We start from the raw sequence: 22,651 nt of genomic DNA on the forward strand, positions 1-22,651 counted from the left end.
TCCTGCCTCAGCCTCCTGAGTAGCTGGGATTACAGGCACGCGCCACCACGCCCAGCTAATTTTTTTTTTGTATTTTTAGTAGAGACGGGGTTTCACCATGTTGACCAGGATGGTCTCGAGCTCTTGACCTCGTGATCCACCCACCTCGGCCTCCCAAAGTGCTGGGATTACAGGCTTGAGCCACCGCGCCCGGCACCGTTACTGCTTATTTTAAATGTAGAACTGAATAATGTTTTATCAGTAGATTATGTGTCCTGAACTATAAATGGGAACACATGATGTCATATATGATGTCATGATGGATGGAACAGGATATTTTTATCAGAATATTTTAAATTAGAAAAAAGATCTGTTCATCATAAACTATTACCTATGACCTAAAATTGACCGTTGGTAGATTTTACTCGGTCTTGGGCACTTTTTTCAGTGAACAGCAGCCAGGTTGTTCTTGTAAACTTCAGATAGCAAGAGGATATGACAAGCATGCATATTTACCTGGCACATGACATTCAATTAATGTTTTATTTTCCTCTATGAATCTCTGTCATCCATGATACCATTTCTGTATAGCTGATAATGCTGGTATTGCTTTAGGAGAATCTGAACCTTTCGTACTTTGGGGAGTATATTAAGATATTCCAAGGGTCACATATTGACCCAATTTCACCCTTCAGTCTCAGCTCACGTACCAGTTTCTCTTCAGACAGGCCTTCTGTCTGATCATTCACTATTAAAAAGGCTTTCCCCAGTTACTCTCTTTCATATTATACTGTTTATTTCTTTCATAGCGCTTTTAAAATCCATAATCACTTTATTTGATTACTTATTATTTAAGTGTGATCATGTAAATGAGGCTTTTTCCGACAACATTACTTAATATTGTACATCCACATGCACACACAGACACACACACTTCCTATCATTTTCATTGTCTTATATTTCTCCTTAATATTTATCACTTTCTGACATATTATGTATTTTACTTGTTTATCGTGCTTATTACTACTTTCCCCATTAGGATGTATTTTCCTTGGGGGGAGATGTTTTTTCTGTTTCATTCACAGCTAAATCCCCAGTGACTAGATCAGTGCCTGGCTCATGGTAGGTGCTCAATTAATATTTGTTGAATGAATGAGCTGATAATTATAATGGGAGTATAATTGCCATAACGGGAAGGATTCCACCTGACTGGTTCATGGCTATTTGTATAGTGACTAGCTCAATGCCTGTCTCATATGGGAGTTCAATAAATATTTGATAAATAGATGAGTGAGAAGAGTTATCCGATAAAAAGAGTCGGGAGAGGACCTTTTCTGAAGACTCTGAGCCTGTGTATTTGAAGAGCTGAGAGAAAGCTAGTGTGCCCAGTGCTCTCATATAAACACCACGTAAAAGGAACAGGAAACAAAGGTAGAAGCCAAGTGTAACCTTACCTTATCAGCCACGTTAAATTTTTATCTTAAAAGCAGCAAGAAACTATTGAAGTATTTTTAATGGATGAAACCAAGAGATGTGCAGAAAATAACAGAATTTCTAAGGCATATTATGTCTTAGGAAACAAATTTAATTCTGTAATCTGGAAAACCCATGTTAGAAAATTAAAGGCTTTTGTACAGTAATGTATGGTGTCCTCTTTTCGCTTTTTTCTTGCCCTCCAAACACACCCTATGCAGAGTACTAAAACGGCTCTGCCACTGATGGTTCTCCAGTGTAGCAATGCCCTTACTTTTCTAGATAAATATAAATTCATTCTTTTTATACAAGAGGGTGCTCATAACTCTGAAATGAAATGAACGGAGGTGTTTGTGTGTGAAGGTGTGCGGGCTCCATAATTTTGATTTAAGATCGCAGAATCCCAATGTGTGTAGTAGAAACATAAAAGAACTTGTAAAAAGAGAATATGACATAACTTTAAGACTTCTTATTAATTTTGACTCTTTCCAAGGGCAATGTATATGTGGCCATTGTTACATTTTACTTACAAGTTACCAAACTTGAAAGTTTTCTACATACCTCAATTAGATGCTTAATGATAGAATAATCTACAAATGGTTGAGTACCATATTTGTTCCAAACTTTTAAGTGATAAGAGACTTTTAGGATTTAATATTAGAAATGAAGATTAAAAAGTAAATATAGATATAAATTTGGATTTATTAATTTATAAGAAATCTAGCCACATAGTTTATATTCATTCAATTCTATTGAAATATGCATATTTTCCTACCTAAAGAAATCTTCTAAAGAAATAGAAGAATTTTACCCTAAAATGTATTTATTTGGCATAGTTTGAAGTGGCCCTGTAAAGCTGTCTCTTGTGGGGAGAATTGACCTGGTAGGCCAATTTATTATCAAAAGATTATTTGGTAAGCATTGAATAAAAATATGGGGTAGTATATAGATTATTTTCTTAACATATTAATTAACAACTATAATAATAATGCCATCAAGCTGTGCCTACCTGAAATGTAGCTCTTTGAAGTCAGGGTAATTGCTAGAGGCAAGATAGCTGAGTTCTCTGATCAGGGGATCCTTCCCCTGGAGAGTATTTGATAAAAGCCAATGTATTTTGTCTCTCAGACTCATGCATACTTCCTTTTGTTTATTATTTTATCACCACCAATTAAATAAGATTCAGTCATTATTGCATTATCATTGAGAATCATTCTTTCATATAATTGTATGTTAGCTATACTAGTCTTTTGGGGGATATCATTGGCCACCTATGCAACTTTTTAAAGAGGTACAGACAACTTGGGAGAGGATAGCAGGGAAATACTGAGAAGTACATATAAGGGAACAAGAAAATGAGTTTGAGTAGCCTGTAAAAGAGAAAGCTAAATGTTGGCCTCAACACCATTTTCTGGTTTTGGAACACTTATTACATTTTGATTGCTGGTAACAAATTTTTCTGCTTGCCTACCAAGAGCATAAAATATCCCACAATTGTCTTAATTTTTACAGCTGGAAGGTTGCAAATTAGGTATTAGGAAGAATTTCAAGTTATTAAATATTGGAATGTTAAACTAAGAAAGATTATAGAATCACACTTTCCTTGAAGATTTTAAGGTGGTATAAATGTTCTACAGTGTTGTCTGATATGGGCTTAGGGAGTAAAAGGTGTGTAATTATTTTAGCACCTCAATATTCTTTTTAAATGTAAAGATATATTTGTCAGGCATACACTTGACAAGAAGTTTATTTGATTTTTTTCTTAAATTCTAAGCTAAAATCGTAAGTCCATGATCACTTGTATCCTTAAAGATTACTAGTTTTTACCCTGCATTTGCTTCTTAGAGGTTTTCTTTTCTTTTAGCCATTTAGTCACTGTTGAATGCTTTCAAGTTGGTGATTCGTTATATAAACAGAATTTCTAGATTAAGGTGTTTTTAAATTTTATTTATTTATTTATTTGCTTTTCTAGGACCTCTTGCGCTTAAATTTCCCATTACTCACATAATAGGATTAAACTGTTTAAGGCAAAAATAAGGTTATATCCTCTTTCTTCAGATGGCTACTAAACACCTGAAACCAGGCCATAAGGTCACCATATGTTGGTTTTCAATTTTCCTTTGTGTGATCAAATGATAAGTAACCTTTCTAAGCATTGATGCTCCTTCCTGACCTTTAGGGCTCTGCTCTCCCCTTTTACCTTCAGGATCTTTTATTGCAAGCAGCTGTGGAGAGGTGTTACTGATAAGCTAATGTGGACAAAGAGAATGTTTCATATTTAGAATTAAGGACCCAACATGCGTAGAATTTAGAGTTTCCCAGGGGCAGAAACTGTGCGCATATCTCCTTTTTATAAAGTCTTCAAAGTTGATTTTTAAAAAGTTTTTAAAGCCAGCTAGCAACTGTAAACCAAAAATAAAGTCCTAAGCTCCTCAACCCACTGATAGACCCCTACCTTCCTTCTTGGCCAGAGTTATTCCAAAGTAAACCTGAAAATCTAGTTCAGGCCATGATGGAAAGGTAGGGTCAGACATACCTCATTATACCCTCTGCTCTTTGAAAGGGACAACTGACTAACATTATCATTAAAACAGAGATCTTAAGACTGATGAAACAGACTCTTTGTAGCAATAAGATACCAAATTCCAACCTGACTTTATCTACTATAGCATGACGGATAGCAGGCCCTGAAAAAAATGGAAGGATTTTACCCTAAAATATATTTACTTGGCATGGTTTGAAGTGGCCCTGTAAAGTTGTCTCTTGTGGGGAGAATCCACATTCTGTAGAGAATCCCCTTCCCCTTCGAGGTCTTTTCCCTGATCCAGCAGAGAATTAACTATGAGTCTGGCACCTTTTTAAGTCTAATAAGAAACATTTACAAACTGTTTTCTTCCAGAAGACTCCTACCTGGAGGCTGCATCTGCATAATAAGAACCTTGGTTTTAGCAACTCCTTATCCTAAGCCAGACATTCTCTTCTACTGATTCCAGGACTTTAGATAATAACTGTTTCAATCAATTGCCAATCAGAAAATCTTGTACTCAACCTGTGACCTGGAACTCCCCCATCCGTTAAAACATATAAAACCAAGCTATAGCCTGACCACTTGGGCATATGTTCTTAGAATCTCCTGGGGCCCTGTCATGGGCCATTGATGACTCATACTTGGCTTAGAATAAATCTCTTCAAGTATTTTACAGAGTTTGACTCTTTTTGCTGATACAATAAAGACACCATTTTCTCTTCATATACTGCTTTCCTTAATGACATAAAAATTTTTTAATGATTTTGTGCTTTATTGATATCACCTCCCCCCACCTTGTGTAAACTACTAGTTTTAATTTTCCTCCATAAATAGAAGAGTTTCTCTTCCCACTTTTTAGTGTAGTTTAACATATATAGTTTCTAAAAAATAATGGAAACATTAGAAAAGGTAATTCTAACTTTTTTTAGAAATTACAAAGAGTCTTTCTGAAACAATCATTCTATTCTGATCAAAAAAACTCTAGTTTAATTCTGTACAAAGTTATTTTCTGCGTATCAGGTAAGTTATTTTACATTAGATAACTACTATAAAACTATTTTCTAAATGTACTTTTATTACCCATTTTATGATAAAATATTTGTTAATATTTTAAATTATTGTTAATATTTGCAAATTGTGTTGTTCATTTCAAAAATTAAATCAAAAATCTGTGAATTGATATTAAAATTTTAAATAAGTAGGTATATTTTTAAATGTCTTGTTTCTTGGAAGACCATGAAACACTTTTGTGAAATATGTTAACAGTATCTTTTTAAAACCTACACAGAAGTGTTGACATTACATTTAGAAGTTCCAGTAATAATAATGCATGTTGATTCCTAAACTTATATATTGAGTGAATGTTATAAATTAGTATATAATAGTTATAATTTGGAGATACTGTCCATTAAAATCAAGGTAAAGGATAGGAGGGTATTAAGTTTAGTTAGGCTTTTTTTTTTTTTTTTTTTTTTTGAGATGGAGTTTCGCTCTTGTTACCCAGGCTGGAGTGCAATGGCGCGATCTCGGCTCACCGCAACCTCCGCCTCCTGGGCTCAGGCAATTCTCCTGCCTCAGCCTCCTGAGTAGCTGGGATTACAGGCACGCGCCACCATGCCCAGCTAATTTTTTTTTTTTTTTTTTAGTAGAGACGGGGTTTCACCATGTTGACCAGGTTGGTCTCGATCTCTCGACCTTGTGATCCACCCACCTCGGCCTCCCAAAGTGCTGGGATTACAGGCTTGAGCCACCGCGCCCGGCCGAGGTTTTTTTTTTTTTTTTTTTTTCCTCGTTTCAAGTTTTAATCAAAGCTTGTATACAAGATTACTTTATTCCTGCATCTTCTCAATCGTTTCTTCCTTGTATTTGCCCTTTTCCTTTCCTACTTGGCAAGATTTGGCTTTCCGTTCAAGTATCTTTTTGCTTTCTTTGTCCAGTTTTAGCCTAGTGATAACCACCTTGCTGGGGTGAATGCCTACATGGACAGTTGTGCCATTAGCCTTTTCCCGCTGCACCCGTTCAGTGTAGATTACGTATTTCTTCCTGTAAACCTGGACTACTTTGCCAATCTGCTGACCTTTATAGTGTCCTCGTACAACCTGAACTTCGTCATCCTTTCGGATGGGCATGGATCGCACGTTGTACTTCTGTCTCAGCTCTTTGGAAAGAGGGGAGGACATAATCTTCCTGCGGATGTGGGAAGGTGCATTGAAATGCCTTTTGCGATTCTTGCTTCGGTCGGAAGTCACAAAGGGATTGAACTTCATTTTGGCAGCTGCCGCTTAGTTGATGGCCGCAAAAGGGAAGATAATCGAGGTTTTATATTTTATTAGAACACAAAAGTAAACCATTACTTATCAGCCTTAATTGGCCAGTGACATAATTCAATTCTGTTATATTTAAGAGAAATGGGAAAGTACCTTAGGTGTGTGGTGATTATCTTGGCCATTGATATCGAACAGAGCTGATTCAAATCTACATCTAGTTAGAATTGAAACAAATTGCTAAATTATTCTGAACCTAAAGTTGCTCACATTTTCTAAAAAGATTACCATGATGAATAAATGAGATACAAATATAAATATCCCTAGCATAGTAGTTGATAGTATACCCTGAAAAAGCATTAGTTCCTTTCTTTTATTCCTTCCTACAACATCCTTGCTAAGTGATCATGAAATGTGTGCTGAAGTATCTACAGTGATGGGAATTCACTTTTAGTTCATTTTGGACGTTTTTTCTGTATATAAAACTGAAATCTGCTCCCTCTAGCTTTTACGAGCTGATTGAACTGAATTCTCTTCTAGGTTGACCTGCACATGTTTTTCCTAATCATTTATAAAATTGACTTTCTAAACTCTAGGAAAATAGTTCCATTTTCAACAACAAGACAAACAGTAAACACAATTATTCCTTCAGGTATGAAAACAAAAATGCTAGATAAAATAAAACTAATAAACTCAATTAAATTTAGTTTGTTTAGCTACAACATGTATTTATGTGATAAAAAGAGACATAAGAACAATTGAGGAATGATGCCAGTATAATGCACAAGCCTTGTTTTTTTCATATGTGACTGTTTCCTAGTATATTAATGATTTGAAGTTATTAGACAAGCTTTCTCATATTTACAGAGATAGTCTATCACGTTATATGAAGACTCTTAGAAAGGCCTACAGAAAGGTCTCATATATATATATATACATATATATATATGTGTATATATATATATATATATATAATTACACTTTAGGTTCTGGGGTACATGTGCAGATCATGCAGAATTGTTGCATAGGTACATACATGGCAATGTGGTTTGCTGCCTCCATCCCCCTGTCACCTATATCTGGCATATCTCCACATGTTATTCCTCCCTAACCTCCCTACCCACAACTGTCCCTCCCCTAGTCCCCCTTAACAGATCCCAATGTATGATGGTCCCCTCCCTGTGTCCATGTGTTCTCATTGTTCAACACTTGCTTTTTTAATTGGATGTGGTGGCTTGCTTAGTGGCTTTATTTCCAGAACACTAAGCTCTCTATTGCAGCCATGAGTGCAGATGAAGAAGCTGTGAAGATACACAGCTTTTGTATCATTTGTGTTATAGTTTAAAAGTTGATTGATAAAGCTAAAGTCTGGATTCAATTCTTAATTTTTATGAAAGTTGTCTCTATTGGAGGCAAATGTCCCCAAAAGCCAATGTCTCTAAGAAGGAAGCATTACAAGCCACAGAGATTAAGGCTGCAAAGGATCAACTGATTGGGATGCTGGGAACAAATGCCATCAGAGATTTAACTGCAAATACTTTAAAGAAGGAAAAAATGGCTCCCATAAGAAACTGAAGCCCCAGGCTTGTACTTCACATAAGAGCAAAGTAAAACCATGTACAGCCTACATGGTGCAGACCAAGTAAATCAAAATGACAAATTGGTTCAGTGAAAACCTTGAGATGCGTGATAGGAATAAATGAAGGGGTACTTCTACAGTCCAAGAGTCACAGAATGCTCAAAGACAAAATAATGTTCACTGAAGATAAGCCTGAATACAAAATAACAAACACTAGGAAACAATCCACCATGAGGTTGACAAGTAGGAAGATTAATGACCCAAGAGAAAAAGATATGGAAATATCTAAGAGAGGTTAACAAATAGGTGATTGAAATGAGAAGGTGTAATGTAAGTTGAATAGGAGTCTTAGAAGAAAGAATAGGAAAGATAAACATTAAAAGAGATAGTAAATAATAGTTTTTTAGAACCAAAGAAAGACAGATAAATTAGAGCATGAATCTCAAGTAGATAAATAGAATACTTAGATAACAGTAATGAACCCCGGGCACAGTGGCTCATGCCTGTAATCCCAGCTGTTTGGGAGGCCAAGGCAGGTGGATTACTTCAGGTCAGGAGTTTAAGACCAGCTTGGTCAATGTGGTGAAACCCTGTCTCTACTAAAAACACAAAATTAGCCAGGCATGGTGGCAGGTGCCTGTAATCCCAGCTACTTGGAAGGCTGAGGCAGGAGAATTGCTTGAACCCAGGAAACAGAGGTTGCAGTGAGCCAAGATCGTGCCACTGTACTCCAGACTGGGGGATAGAACGAGACTGTGTCTCAAAAAAAAAAAAAAAAAAAAAAAAAATTAGAGTGATGAAATTGTCCTAAAGCACACAGAAAAAATGTTGAAAGCAACAAGAAAGACTATAAAGGTCAGGTGCAGTAGCTCACACCTGTAATTCCAGTGCTTTGAGAGACCGAGGTGGGAGGATTGCTTGAGTTCAGGAGTTCAAGACCAGCCTGAGCAACAGGGTGAAACTCTGTGTCTACCAAAAAATATAAAAATTAGCTGGGCATGGTGGCATATGCTTGTAGTCCCAACTACTCTAGGGGATGAGGTGGGAGGATCACTTGAGCCTGGGAAGTCAAAGCTGCAGTGAGCCATGTTCATACCACTATACTTCAGCCGGGGCTACAGAGTAAGACCCTGTTTCAGAAAAAAAAAAAAAAAAAAAAAAAAAAAAAAAAAGACTGCAAAGAAGAAACAGCAATTAGACTGACAAGAGACTTTTCATCAGTCTCCATAGACGTCAAATGACAATGAATTTAACACCTTCAAATGCTAAAATAAGATAAAAGTCAGCCTAGGACTTTCAATTTAAATGTCATTAAAAACTGAGGATAAAATTAAGATATTTTCAGAAAAATAAGAAAAAGTGTCCCTTGCTAAGTTAACTGCTAATGGATGAGTGTCAAGAAGCAAGAAATTGAATTCAGAAGATAGCAGTAATGTAAGAAGAAATTGGCATTAAAAGCATTCGTAAACACATAGATAAAATAAATAATATCAAGTGTTAGGCAGTGGAAAAAATGCTCAACATCACTAATCATCAGGGAAATGCAAATTAAAACCTCAATGAGATATTACCTTCCTCCTGCAAGAATTGCCATTATTAAAAAGTCAAAAAAACAATAGATGGTAGCATGGATGTGAGGGAAAGGGAACACTTACACACTCCTGATGGAAATGTAAATTAGTACATCAATGGAAAACATAAAGGAAATTCTTTTTTTTTTTTTTTTGAGAGGGAGTTTCGCTCGTTACCCAGGCTGGAGTGCAATGGTGCGATCTCGGCTCACCGCAACCTCCGCCTCCTGGGTTCAGGCAATTCTCCTGCCTCAGCCTCCTGAGTAGCTGGGATTACAGGCACTCACCACCATGCCCAGCTAATTTTTTGTAGAGACAGGGTTTCACCTTGTTGACCAGGATGGTCTTGATCTCTTGACCTCATGATCCACCCGCCTCGACCTCCCAAAGTGCTGGGATTACAGGCTTGAGCCACCGCGCCCGGCCAGGAAATTCTTTAAAGAGTTGAAACTAGGTCTGCCATTCGATCTGACAATCCCACTACTGGATATCTACCCAAAGGAAAAGAAGTCATTACATGAAAAAGACTTTTGCACACGTATATTTATAGCAGCACAATTCACAATTGCAAAGATGGGGAATCAACCTAAGTGCCCGTAATGAGTGGATAAAGAACTGTGGTATATACACCTTGTAGAATACTACTTTGCCATTAAAAGGATCAAAATACGTATTTTGCAGCAACTTGGATGGAGCTGGAGGCCATTTTTCTAAGTGAAGTAACTCAGGAGTGGAAAACCAAACATTGTATGTTCACACTTACAAGTGGGACCTAAGCTATGAGTATACAGAGGCATATACAGTGATATAATGGACAGAGTGGTATAAGAGACTCAAGTGGAGGGTGGGAAGGGTCTAGGGAGAAAAAAAACTACACGTTAGGTACAAAGTACACCACTCGGATGACAGGTGCACTAAAATCTCAAAATTCACCACAATATAATTCATCCATGTAACAAAAAACCACTTGTACCCCAATGTTATTGAAATAATAAAATGTTTCAGAAGTCTTGGGCAGTGGGTCGCTCAGAATCTTTTAGGCTTTTGTAGGCAAGGAAAGTTTCCCTCTAAAAACTGGCAGACAAGGATAGAGATGCCAACTCTTAATTCTGCCAGGAAGGAACATTTTTCAAAGCCTGCCATTTTTCAGAGCCTACCATAAGTATTGTAGAAACAATTGGGAATTGTACAGTCTACTGTAACACAAAGCAAAAAGAATAGAACTTAACAAATAAGGACATCAGCCCCTTGTCAGATGAGTAGACTGCAAAAATTTTTTCCCATTCTGTTGGTTGCTGATTCACTCTACTGACTGTTTCTTTTGCTGCACAGAAGCTGTGGAGTTTGATTAGGTCCCATTTGTCTATTTTGGCTTTTGTTGCCATTGCTTTTGGTGTTTTGGTCATGAAGTCCTTGCCTCCGCCTATGTCCTGAATGGTTTTGCCTAGATTTTCTTTGGGGTTTTTATGGTGTTAGATCTGATGTTTAAGTCTTTAATCCATCTGGAGTTAATTTTGGTGTAAGGTGTCAGGAAGGGGTCCTGTTTCTGCATTCTGCACATGGCTAGCCAGTTTTCCCAACATCATTTATTAAACAGGGAATCCTTTCCCCATTGCTTGTTTTTGTCAGGTTTGTCGAAGATCGGATGGTTGTAGATATGTTGTATTTCCTCTGAGGCTTCTGTTCTGTTCCATTGGTCTATATCTCTGTTTTGGTACCAGTACCATGCTGTTTTGATTACTGTAGCCTTGTAGTATAGTTTGAAGTCCAGTAGTGTGATGCCTCCCACTTTGTTCTTTTTGCTTAGAATTGACTTGGCTATGCGGGCTCTCTTTTGGTTCCATATGAAGTTTAAGGTGTTTTTTTCCAGTTCTGTGAAGAAGGTCATTGGTAGCTTGATGGAGATAGCATTGAATTTGTAAATTACTTTGGGCAGTATGGCCATTTTCACGATGCTGATTCTTCCTAACCATGAACATGGAATGTTTCTCCATCTGTTTGTGTCCTCTCTTATTTCGTTGAGCAGTGGCAGATCTACAAGAAAAAAACAAACAAACCCATTCAAAAGTGGGTGAAGGACATGAACAGACACTTTACAAAAGAAGACATACATGAGGCCAACAAACATGAAAAAATGCACATCATCACTGGTCATTAGAGAAATGCAAATCAAAACCACATTGAGATACCATCTCACACCAGTTAGAATGGCGATCATTAAAAAGTCTGGAGACAACAGAGGCTGGAGAGGGTGTGGAGAAATAGGAACACTTTTACACTGTTGGTGGGAGTGTAAATTAGTTCAACCATTGTCAGAAGACAGTGTGGCGATTCCTCAATGACCTAAAAATAGAAATCCCATTTGACCCAGCAATCCTATTACTGGTTATATATCCAAAGGATTATAAATCATTCTACTACAAGGACACATGCACGCGAATATTCATTGCAGCACCGTTTACAATAGCAAAGACCTGGAACCAACCCAAATGCCCATCGATGATAGACTGGATAAGGAAAATGTGTACATATACACCATGGAATATTACGCAACCATCAAAAACGATGAGTTCATGTCCTTTGTAGGGACATGGATGAACCTGGAAACCATCATTCTCAGCAAACTGACACAAGAGCAGAAAATCAAACACCGCATGTTCTCACTCATAGGCAGGTGTTGAAAAATGAGAACACATGGACACAGGGAGGGGAGCACTACACACTGGGGTCCGTTGGGGGGAAATGGGGGAGGGATGGGGGGTGGGGACGTGGGAAGAGATCGCATGGGGAGAAATGACAGATACAGGTGAGGGGAAGAAAGGCAGCAAACCACACTGCCATGTGTGTACCTATGCAACAATCTTGCGTGTTCTTCACATGTACCCCAAAACCTAAAATGCAATAAAAAAAAAACCAAATAGACAGTTCATTAAAATAAAAACATTAGTTTTATTTAAAAAGAAATAATAACCTGTCCAGGCTTGGTAAGATAGCTAACACCTACAATCCCAATGCTTTGGAAGGCTGAGGCAGGAAGATCTCTTGAGCCCAGGAGTTCAAGGTGGCAGTAAGACCTCAAAACAAAACAAAGGAAACGCCTATTCACACTGGCATCATCCTTCTAATTTTGTCAAAGAATTTTAAAAACTTTATCATAGAGCAATACCAGTCCGTGGCATTTGGGCTACGTGTCTGACTATAACCTACATTTTCCTCTGAAGTTCTCATGAATTCTAAGTGATTGTTATTTTTTTATAAAACTAACATAATGCCTGATGCATAGCAGATCCTTGATAAATATTCTTGAATGAGTTGGGAAAATGCTGTTACTTTTGTATTGCCAGGCATTTCTCCTAGCTGATCAGAAGTTGACCCCATAACATTATAGATTCCAATTCAAATTTCCAGTGTCATATAACAGAAATGTCCTTTAGTGGGGACTGTGGATAACTTCCCTCTCTTTCCTTAAGCTCAAGAGCAAGCACAAAGACCCAAATTTCCCCTACAGAGTCTTCCCAAAACAAAATTTAGGATTATGAAGGGGATTTTAACACACAGGCGATGACTGGTTAATTCATAAAGGTTATGAAACTAATCTTAATAAGTCTTTTTTTTTTGAGACGGAGTTTTGCTCTTGTTACCCAGGCTGGAGTGCAATGGCACGATCTCGGCTCACCACAACCTCCGCCTCCTGGGTTCAGGCAATTCTCCTGCCTCAGCCTCCTGAGTAGCTGGGATTACAGGCACGCACCACCATGCCCAGCTAATTTTTTGTATTTTTAGTAGAGACGGGGTTTCACCATGTTGACCAGGATGGTCTCGATCTCTTGACCTCGTGATCCACCCGCCTCGGCCTCCCAAAGTGCTGGAATTACAGGCTTGAGCCACCGCGCCCGGCCACTAAATCTTAACTTCTATCAGGAATCATGAGTATGTGAAAGAGAACTAGAGATAAGCTGATGGATAGTTAAAAAAAAAAAAAAAAAAGAAAGAAAGAAAGAAAAGAAATCATTATTTCTCACTATACTTCAGCACCTCCAATATTTTATTTAGGGAAATCTGCCTACTATGATGGTTGCCATGCAAATTACCCAAGAGGCAAAGAATTTCAGCCTGCGTTTAACTATGTTAGAGACTGGAACTTTATTAGAACCTAGGATTAGGCTCCTTATTCAGCAGCTAATACGCATGTGCAAATGAAACTGACATATCTGTGCAAATATATCATCCATGGTCTAGGATTCCGCAGTTTAGAAAAGTGTATTTCTGAAAGTGTGGAATTGTCCTCATTTTTATTCAGAAAGAAAACCTTTTCACTTCATATGAAATGAAATTTTCTTGCTTTTTATCTTTCAAGAGAGTATCCTTTGAAAAAAAAAAAATCTTGGGAAACTCTCCTAAATTGGATATCAGTATCTTTCTTATTCAAGTTGAGATCCCAATAGCAAGATCTATCTGAAAACTCTTCAGAGCCTTCTCCATGACTAGTTATACATTTTGTGAGTGTTTCTCAACATGGAATTCCACTCCCATACTTTAAACAGTGATTTCTGAGAAGTTGATGTGGTAGCAAAATTTGAATCTCCAGGAGTCCACCAAAATAACAACATCCATTAGAAGTGGGTATCTTGTTTTCAAAATGCATCATTCTCTAAAAGATAAGAGGGCTCCGCTGTGAATCTTGAGATTAAGGTTTTGAAAAAGTATCTTAAGCACTTGCTACTTTAGATAGAGATTTTCAAGGCACTTTTGGAAAATAAAGTTTCCATAACCTGACTAATTAGTGTGTTTTCCTGCTAGATGTGGTTAAGTATTGTCCTTTTCAATAATAGAACTTTCATTGCATAGTTTTTTCTAAAGTAAACTTCAGGTTTCTTTTACCTTTGTCTAAAGTAAGATTTCAACCTATAATAAAGATCACAAAAGATCAGGAGTATCATCCAGGACTATGGAGGAAACTTTTTAATAATCTCTATATTAATCTCTATTAATGCTTTTCTGTTTTTATAAAGACATTTTTCCATGAATTTGGATAGATATTTGATACGTGGGACAATAATTCAAAGCCCTAAATGTTACTCCTGCTGTTTTGTTGTTGTTGTTGTTGTTGTTGTTGTTGTTGTTGTTGTTGAGACAGAGTCTAGCCGTGTCACCAGGCTGGAGTGCAGTGGCACGATCTCGGCTCACTGCAACCTCCCCCTCCCTGGTTCAAATGATTCTCCTGCCTAAGCCTCCCAAGTAGCTGAGATTACGGACATGTACCACCCTGCCTGGCTAATTTTTTGTATTTTTAGTAGAGGTGGAGTTTCACTGTGTTAGCCAGGATAGTCTCAATCTCTTGACCTTGTGATCCACCCACCTCGGCCTCTTAAAGTGTTGGGATTACAGGCATGAGCTACCGTGTCCAGCCAATCCCACTGCTCTTTAAATATTAAACTACAAGAACATATTAAGGAATATAAACTAAAAAGCCATCTTCTTTTTTTATTATTTTACTTTAAGTTCTGGGATACATTTGTAGGTTTAAAAAATCATCTTCTATAGAAAAAGAATAAACTAGTAAAAATAACCACTTAAAACAGAAACTAAAGCTTTGAAAGAAAAGTGAATTCGTCAAAAATTGGATTATAAACATGAGAACATTTAATGTTTATATTATGATCGACAGTACATGCTTTTCTTTTTTCTTTCTTTCTTTCTTTCTTTTTTTCTTTTTTTTTTTTTTTTTTGAGACAGAGCCTCATTCTATCATCCAGGGTGTAGAGCAGTGGTGCAATCACAGTTCCCTGCAACCCCTAACTCCTGGCTTCAAGTGGTCTTTCCACCCCGACCTCCTAAAGTGTGGGATTACAGATGTGAGCCACTGCGCCTGGCCCATGCTTTTCTTTTCTAATGTTTTTTTCTCTCTCTGGGTCACTAGTTCTCCAAATGGAGTTTAAACATTTTTAGGCATTTAAAGGCCTAATAGGGCCTGGGTGTGGTGGCTCACACCTGTAATCCCAGTGCTTTGGGAGGCCAAGGCAGGCAGATCACAAGATCAGGAGTTCAAGACCAGCCTAGCCAAAACAGTGCAATCCCATCTCTACTAAAAATACAAAAATTAGCTGGATGTGGTGGCTAGTACCTGTAGTCCCAGCTACTTGGGAGGCTAAGCTGGAGAATCACTTGAACCCAGGAAGTGGATGTTGCAGTGAGCTGAGCTCACGCCACTGCACCCCAGCCCAGGTGACACAGCAAGACTCTGTCTCAAAAAAGAAAAAAAAAAATGCCTAATAGACACTGTGTGTTTCCTCTCTGCCTGGTAGGAGGCACCCTAAAGAGGAACTCAGAAAGATCCCCTCAATTTGTTATACTCTGTGGGGCACTTTGTAGGACCAGTTAACTAGTGACATCAGTATTTCACCGCCTTAATTCTGATTGCGTTTGTAACATGAGTTCTTATAATTATGTTCTGACAGTTAAAAGATCAGTTGAAGAATAAAAGCAAAAGGATTAAAAGTCATGTGTTAGCTTACTTTTGCATTTCAGATAATCATTTTTTATTATAAGTATGTATTATATTAGGTTGTTCTAGCTTAAATTAAAAACTTATAACATTGATAATGATGTTAGTTGGTGATCATATATAAAAGGAAACTGAAAATTTGAGTGTTTTCTTCCAAAGTAAGCTTTTTGGGGGCTGTTTAAACACTTTATGTAGGAATAATATTGAACAGCTTATTTCAAAATCTTATCTGTTAACATAGTATTAACAAGAAAGTATATTGCCAATATTAGAATAAGTGTTGTAAATTTCATATGCTGAGGTAGGATAGTGGAAAATCGTGAGAAGGGAGACAAGACAATTCCACACAACATACCCAAACATTCTAGAAACAGCAGCATTTGTTCAGAACCAAGTTTCTTCTTCATGGAGGTATGCTACATTGCATGTACTGAAAATAACATTGCTAGATTGTGCTTAGGCATACATAAATATTAAAAATTACTTCAAAATGTACTTCAAAAATTTAAAAATTCATACATTAAATTCCTGTCCATTCCTATGGTCTATTTCTCTGTTTTAAAATTGTCTTTATTTGAATATTATGGTAGATCTAAGAAGTCATTTACCTGGCATCACTGTATTAGTAATTGGTAAGGTTGTACTATTGTATATTCTTGAGTGTAATTAACGTGTATTTCCTTTCTACGTAGTCATTTTTTCTCCCTACTCATCTATATTAATGAAATTTCTATACACTATTATAAAAAGATCCTAACCAATATTAAAAGCTAAGATACACTTTATCTGCTAAAATAAGAATTATAAAGACAAATGTTTAAATGATACTGCAAGATGGATAACCTACCTTTCATAAAAACCTCCTCCAAAATCCTCATCTCTGATGCTTCAGCAGCAAAAGGGACCCAGGGTCTCTTTTGAAAGTAATGCGGAGTGACTGTTAAGTGTATTTTATGGAAGAATTGGACATGACTCTATTTCTGATCAACTTGCTTTTGCCTTCTTTCCTAGGAAGTGTGTAGAGAGCTCTGGTGCCTTAGCAAAAGCAACCGCTGTGTCACCAATAGTATTCCGGCAGCTGAGGGGACATTGTGTCAAACTGGGAATATTGAAAAAGGGGTAAGATCAATTATTTACTACCCGTTTGACATGTATACAAAACTGATAAATTGCTGGGGCTGATATTCAACCCCTAGGAAATCTTATATATTCATTTAAAATCTACTTAAAAATAATTGATTCCCAGACTAATAGGTTAATTGTCATATCTTAATATCTGCAAACGTGTTATTTAGGAAATTATAGTTGGTAACTATCTTTTAGGTCACTTTCACCTTTCTGTTGGTATATGTATGTTATATTTGTACCAAAAGTAATGCAACAGCAATCTTTTTCTTATGTAATATAGTCTGTTTACTGATATAACATAGTCTAGTTTTTCAGAATAATTCCCCAGAAAATTAGGTGACCCAGAAGTAGACTTTATAAACATAGTATTACTAAAGCCACTTTTTATTATTTATTTATTTATTTATTTATTTATTTATTTTGAGACAAGGCCTCATTTTGTTGCTCAGGCTGGAGTGCAGTGGTGTAATCTTGGCTCACTGCAACCACCACCTCTGGGGCTCAAGCGATCCTCCCACCTCAGTGTCCTGAGTAGCTGAGTAGCTGGGACTACAGATGCATGCCACAATGCCCAGCTAATTTTTGTATTTTTTGGTAGAGACAGAGTTTCACCATGTTGCCCAGGCTGGTCTTGAACTCCTGGGCTCAAGTGATCCGCCCACCTCAGCCTCCCAAAATGGTGGGTCTATAGGCATGAGCCACCACACCCAGCCTAAAGTCACTTTTAGATTGCAGTATGAAAGAAGGGACTAGTAGAAAAATAATTAAATAATTTATTGAACATAGAAATTGGAGCTAAATAATTTTTTCATCAATCTAGTTTTCAAAAATATAATTATTAAGGCTTTTTTAAACATGCTAGGCACAATGACCCACCCCTATAGTCCTAGCTAAGTGGAAGGCTCAGGTGGGAGGATCACTCAAGCCTACAATTTCGAGTCAGTCCTATGCAACAAAGTGAGTAACTTTGTTCTAAAAAAAGGAAAAACAACAACAGATGTTGAAACATATAGTAATAGTTTGTGTGCTACTCTTAACATTTTCTAGGAATTGCTATTTATGTAAATTTAAATGCTAGAATTTATTTCTGTTGACTGAATTTGCAGTAACTATTACTGTCATCTGTTCTCAGTTCTGACTTCTTCCATGTTAGTTGGGCTAGTTTCAACAAGGATTACACTGAGTTTCAGCTTGCAATCTGATGTTTAAATAAAAAGAATGAAAGCTTTTGGGCAGCTGTCACAGTTTATTAATCGTTGCTGATGGCTTCATTCAGGACCCATGACCTAGTGCCATGTTGATGGCTTTTCCATGCTAAGTTTGGAAATGTTGGTAAATTATGCTAAATATATGAGTTGAGAGGGTAATTTAAAAAGGATTTTTTTTTTCAGATTTTATAAGTAGCCAATAAAAATATAGAGAAATTCATGCACTACCGAAAATTTCTTCTATTATTTTTCACTAAAGCAATAGAAAATATTAGGAATTTCATTCTTGAAACAACAGTCTATATTTATTTTGGAACCAATAATAATTGTCAATTTTTGTCAATTTACCTCAATCTCTACTTAGAAGAAATACACAGCCATAAAGAGGGAAAGTCACAGGGAGAATTTGTTTCTTTATTGCCATTGATTTGTTATTCTTGTGATCAAGTTCATGGTCTACAGTAAACCACTAGTAGCGACTATCTAAGAACATGTAGCTGAGCTCCACCAATAAATTATACTGTAAATACACATTTAATACCAATAATTTGTGCTTAATAGCAGGGCCCTCAAATGTCATATCTTACACCATATATATGCATATATATGATAGAGATGACATATTTCTTGGAAATTAAGAAGAATTTGAGGGATACTTAGAAATACTCTCAGACAGTATTAAAACTAACAGTATTGAATTCAAATTTAAATAAGCAAATAGAGGGGAAATATAATTACTTCTAAGCACAAATAAGAATGATCACAGACAAGAGAAAGTGAATAAAATGGGGCAAAATATATTTGATTTCTAAAGATTTACACTCTTCATCTAGGTTAATCATCAACTTTTTGATCCATAAATGCTTTCTTTCAATGAAGTCCATAGAATTCTAATATATATATATTCGAAAAAAATAGAAATGCTCAGGCTTAAAAAGCCGCTTGCCTGCTGCTTACCCTGCTTTGGACCTTTGCCAACTTCTGACATACCTCCATAACCCATGGCCTTCATGAAAAACTATTAAGAACCTTATAAGTATGGCAAGTTTATATGTCAAGGGATCATTTCTATTCACAACATAAGAGTGTACTATCATAAGGTCAATATATCAGATATCACCATCTAAAACTAATCTACAAAATAAATCTTTGTTGTTTTTCCAGAGACTTGGAAGATAGATAAAGTTTTAGGAATGACATAAGTCTTAAAACGAATGAATAAATAAATGAAAAACCTACAAATGCAGACTCCTAGAAAGGAAAAGGATAGAGCACTAGATGACTCTCAGAATAACCTTATTATTAACTTTGAACTTGTGAAGAAGCTTTCAGAAAACTAAATCAACCAGCATTTTTTTTTTTTTTGAGACAATGTCTCACTCTGTCACCCAAGCTGGAGTGCAGTGGCTCGATCTCAGCTCACTGCAACCCCCACCTCCCAGGTTCAAGTGATTCTCCTGTCTCAGCCTCCCAAGTAGCTGGGACTACAGGCATGTACCACCATGCCCAGCTAATTTTTTTGTATTTCTTAGTAGCCTCCCAAAGAGTTGGAATTATAGGCGTGAATCACCATGCCCAGCCATCAACCTACATTTTTAAGAAAAAACAAGAACTACACATGTGAGCTGAACACTTCTTTATTCTTTATCTTTTACTAACTATATTGACCATGTTATCTCCTGTATGAATTTTTGTTGTTAATTTTTGTTAGTTTTTTTCTTCTTAGGAAGGAAGCATATTTACTGTTGCCATATGCAGATTTTACTCTTAGGGCTATAATATTTGGAAAGTAAACCAGACCTCAGAATTTTGACCCAAAGCAAAACAGCCCTGCAAAGAGCTAGTGATAAAGTGGAATTTTCAGTTAATCTGGTCAACTTTCTATGGTTAGTCTGCATACTTGCCATTTAAAAATAATTGACATCCTGGTAACAATAATGATAAAGATGATGACTATTTAAGAAGTATTAACATCAGGGCACGGTGGCTCATGCCTGTAATCCCAGCACTTTGGGAGGCCGAGTCGGGCAGATCACCTGAGGTCAGGAGTTTGAGACCAGCCTGGCCAACATAGTGAAATCCTATCTCTAATACAAAAATTAGCCGGGCATGGTGGCAGGTGCCTGTAGTCCCAGCTACTCGGGAAGCTGAAGCAGGAGAATCACTTGAACCCTGGAGGCGGAGGTTGCAGTGAGCCAAGATCGTGCCATTGCAGTCCAGCCTGGGCAACAGAGTGAGAAAAAAAAAAAAAAAGTACTTACACTATGCCTGGCACATATTGCTAAGCACTCTGCAATCATTATTCTGTTTAATATTAACAAAAACTGAGGTAGGTACAGTTTTAACTCCATTTGCAGAAGAGAAAAATAAGACTTACTAGCCCAAAATTTCACAGCAATTTCATGGCATAACCGACATTTTAGCCTAGGTCTTTCTAATTTCAAAGTTGAAATCTTTGCCTCTCTATACTGACTCTAATTTTGCTTTATCTTCACATGACAAACTTTGCAAAGTAAAAAAGCAATTTTTCATTGTCACAGGAATCAAGTAGGTCACTAAGCCTGATCTAGGTTTTAACAATATATTTCACCCTTTAATACTAAATAGATTTTTCATTTTCTACCTGTAAACAGTTTCTTGTTTCAGGAATCACAATAAGAAAGCAATGTGAGTAGAACGTTGAGCTAAGCATGTATTATTGTGTGACAATTGGTAAAATAAAGAATCTCTACTTTAAAATGAGAGACAACCAATTTCTATATATTTCATAGAGATATTATGAGGATAGAAATGAGATAATATTTCAGTGAGCTTTTTGTGGGCCTCCTCAGAGGGAAGGTGCTAACATATTACTAGAGTATCATCAATACTTTTCATTATTATTTGCCAACCTTAGATGATGGTGGGCAGAAAATTCTTTGCTAGACTGCCTTAGCTAACAATAAAGAATATAAGCACAAGTTTGTGTGTCTCCAAGAAATGGATGGAATATTCACAACCTCTGATCTTAACTCTGAGTTTCAAAACTACTCTCACCAGAAGGAACAAGAAAGAACCTGTACACGGTCTAGCCAGCAGAATAAAACCAACGCTGCTCATAGTTTTCTGAATAAATCTTTTTTAAAAAGGGAGGGGGTAGAAATATTGCTCAAGTGATAGCATAGACATATCCAAAGGATTGAATCCATGATGATCTTGTCAAACTCTGGCTGCAAAAGATATGGGATCCCTGCCCAGGGGCGCAGTTCCACAAATGTTCCATGTAAGTATGGGAACTGTTCCATGCACATTTAACAGATGGAGTAAGAAATATGGCCAAAAAATTAAAAACTGATCTTTGCGTGAGTCCTGGGGGGTCTGACATCGCTATTACAGCCATTGGATGTTCGCCTGAATAAGCCATTCAAGGACTGAATAAGAACCATATGGTCTGAGTGGATGTGCTCAGGGACAGTAGCATTAACCAAAGGAGGAAATTTGATGAGCCTAGATGGTGCACTGGTACTGTGTGTCCATGGGTCAGTCTCCTACAAATCAGTTAATACAACTTTCAGCCGGAGAGCTTTCCTTGGATACAGCACCAGCAATAGCCCTTTGGACAGGAATCAGAGGGATGCCATAATTGATAAAATAGTAAATAAGGATTTGCATTGTAAAAACTTTGATAATAGTGTTGGCATTGTTACTGAACAGGATATTAAGGATAATCAAAACCCAATCCTTGTAATCCCTCTTGGTGACCACAAAGAAGGCTTCAAATACTTGGCTTATGGCCAATAGATTGATTTAATGATTCTACAAGACCCAATTAGAGATATAGCCCAGCATTTGGATTTACATGTAAGTGACATTGATTCCTAATATTTTTGCGTAGGAAATATAGGGCTGGATTAGTATAGGATTATTAAATGCCCTTCTAAAGCACTGGATATATAGTAGGACATTTGCAGCCTTCGATCTTAATTTACTTAGGGTAGAATACAATATGTTTTGACTGGGTCCCAAACTGTAAACACAGGAAGTGAAGAAAGAATAGTTCATCCAATTGCTGTAGAAATTTAAATAGTTTGGGTTGACAAGTTCTGATTTAGAATTTGGGCTGAAATGTAGCTTTAGCATTCCTACACCTGCACAGTGGAAAGATAAGGCTTTTAATAGTGCTGTGCTCCAACACTCAACTCTTTTGACTTGGGAAGAATGTTCTGTATTGAATCACTAATATTACTTCCTGCAAAATCTTAGAATTTCCTTAGATGTCTCTTACTCCAGATGCTGGCTGGACCCAGTACTGACTATTAGAAGATATACCATAATCACATCTGAAAATGGCTCTAGCTGAAAAAAAAAAATGTATTTTAAAATACTGCATATGCTCATCTTGAAGTTTTCCTTTGTGGAAATGTGACCAATTTTCAAA

At 36.9% G+C, this 22,651-nt stretch overlaps 2 protein-coding genes across 2 annotated transcripts in view; one reads left to right on the forward strand and one right to left on the reverse strand.

Annotated features, from left to right (window-relative positions):
- The window catches only part of ADAMTS6 (ADAM metallopeptidase with thrombospondin type 1 motif 6), a 348,499-nt gene that overhangs the window by 220,962 nt on the left and 104,886 nt on the right, over positions 1 to 22,651 (forward strand). Inside the window, exon 12 of the mRNA XM_039469458.2 lies at positions 16,910 to 17,017. Within this exon, the coding sequence (XP_039325392.1) occupies positions 16,910 to 17,017 (108 nt within the window). The remainder of the gene's footprint in view (positions 1 to 16,909; positions 17,018 to 22,651) is intronic.
- LOC120364027 (large ribosomal subunit protein uL24-like) lies at positions 5,744 to 6,279 on the reverse strand. Its single transcript, XM_039469469.2, has one exon. It carries the CDS (start codon positions 6,244 to 6,246, stop codon positions 5,809 to 5,811), a length of 438 nt encoding a protein of 145 aa, XP_039325403.1. The 5' UTR covers positions 6,247 to 6,279; the 3' UTR covers positions 5,744 to 5,808.

Source organism: Saimiri boliviensis, chromosome 1 (assembly GCF_048565385.1).
Source record: "Saimiri boliviensis isolate mSaiBol1 chromosome 1, mSaiBol1.pri, whole genome shotgun sequence".
NCBI lineage: Eukaryota > Metazoa > Chordata > Mammalia > Primates > Cebidae > Saimiri > Saimiri boliviensis.

Bases quoted from the DNA above. Each gene is read 5' to 3' on its own strand.
- LOC120364027 (XM_039469469.2), bottom strand. From the start codon at position 6,246: ATGAAGTTCAATCCCTTTGTGACTTCCGACCGAAGCAAGAATCGCAAA.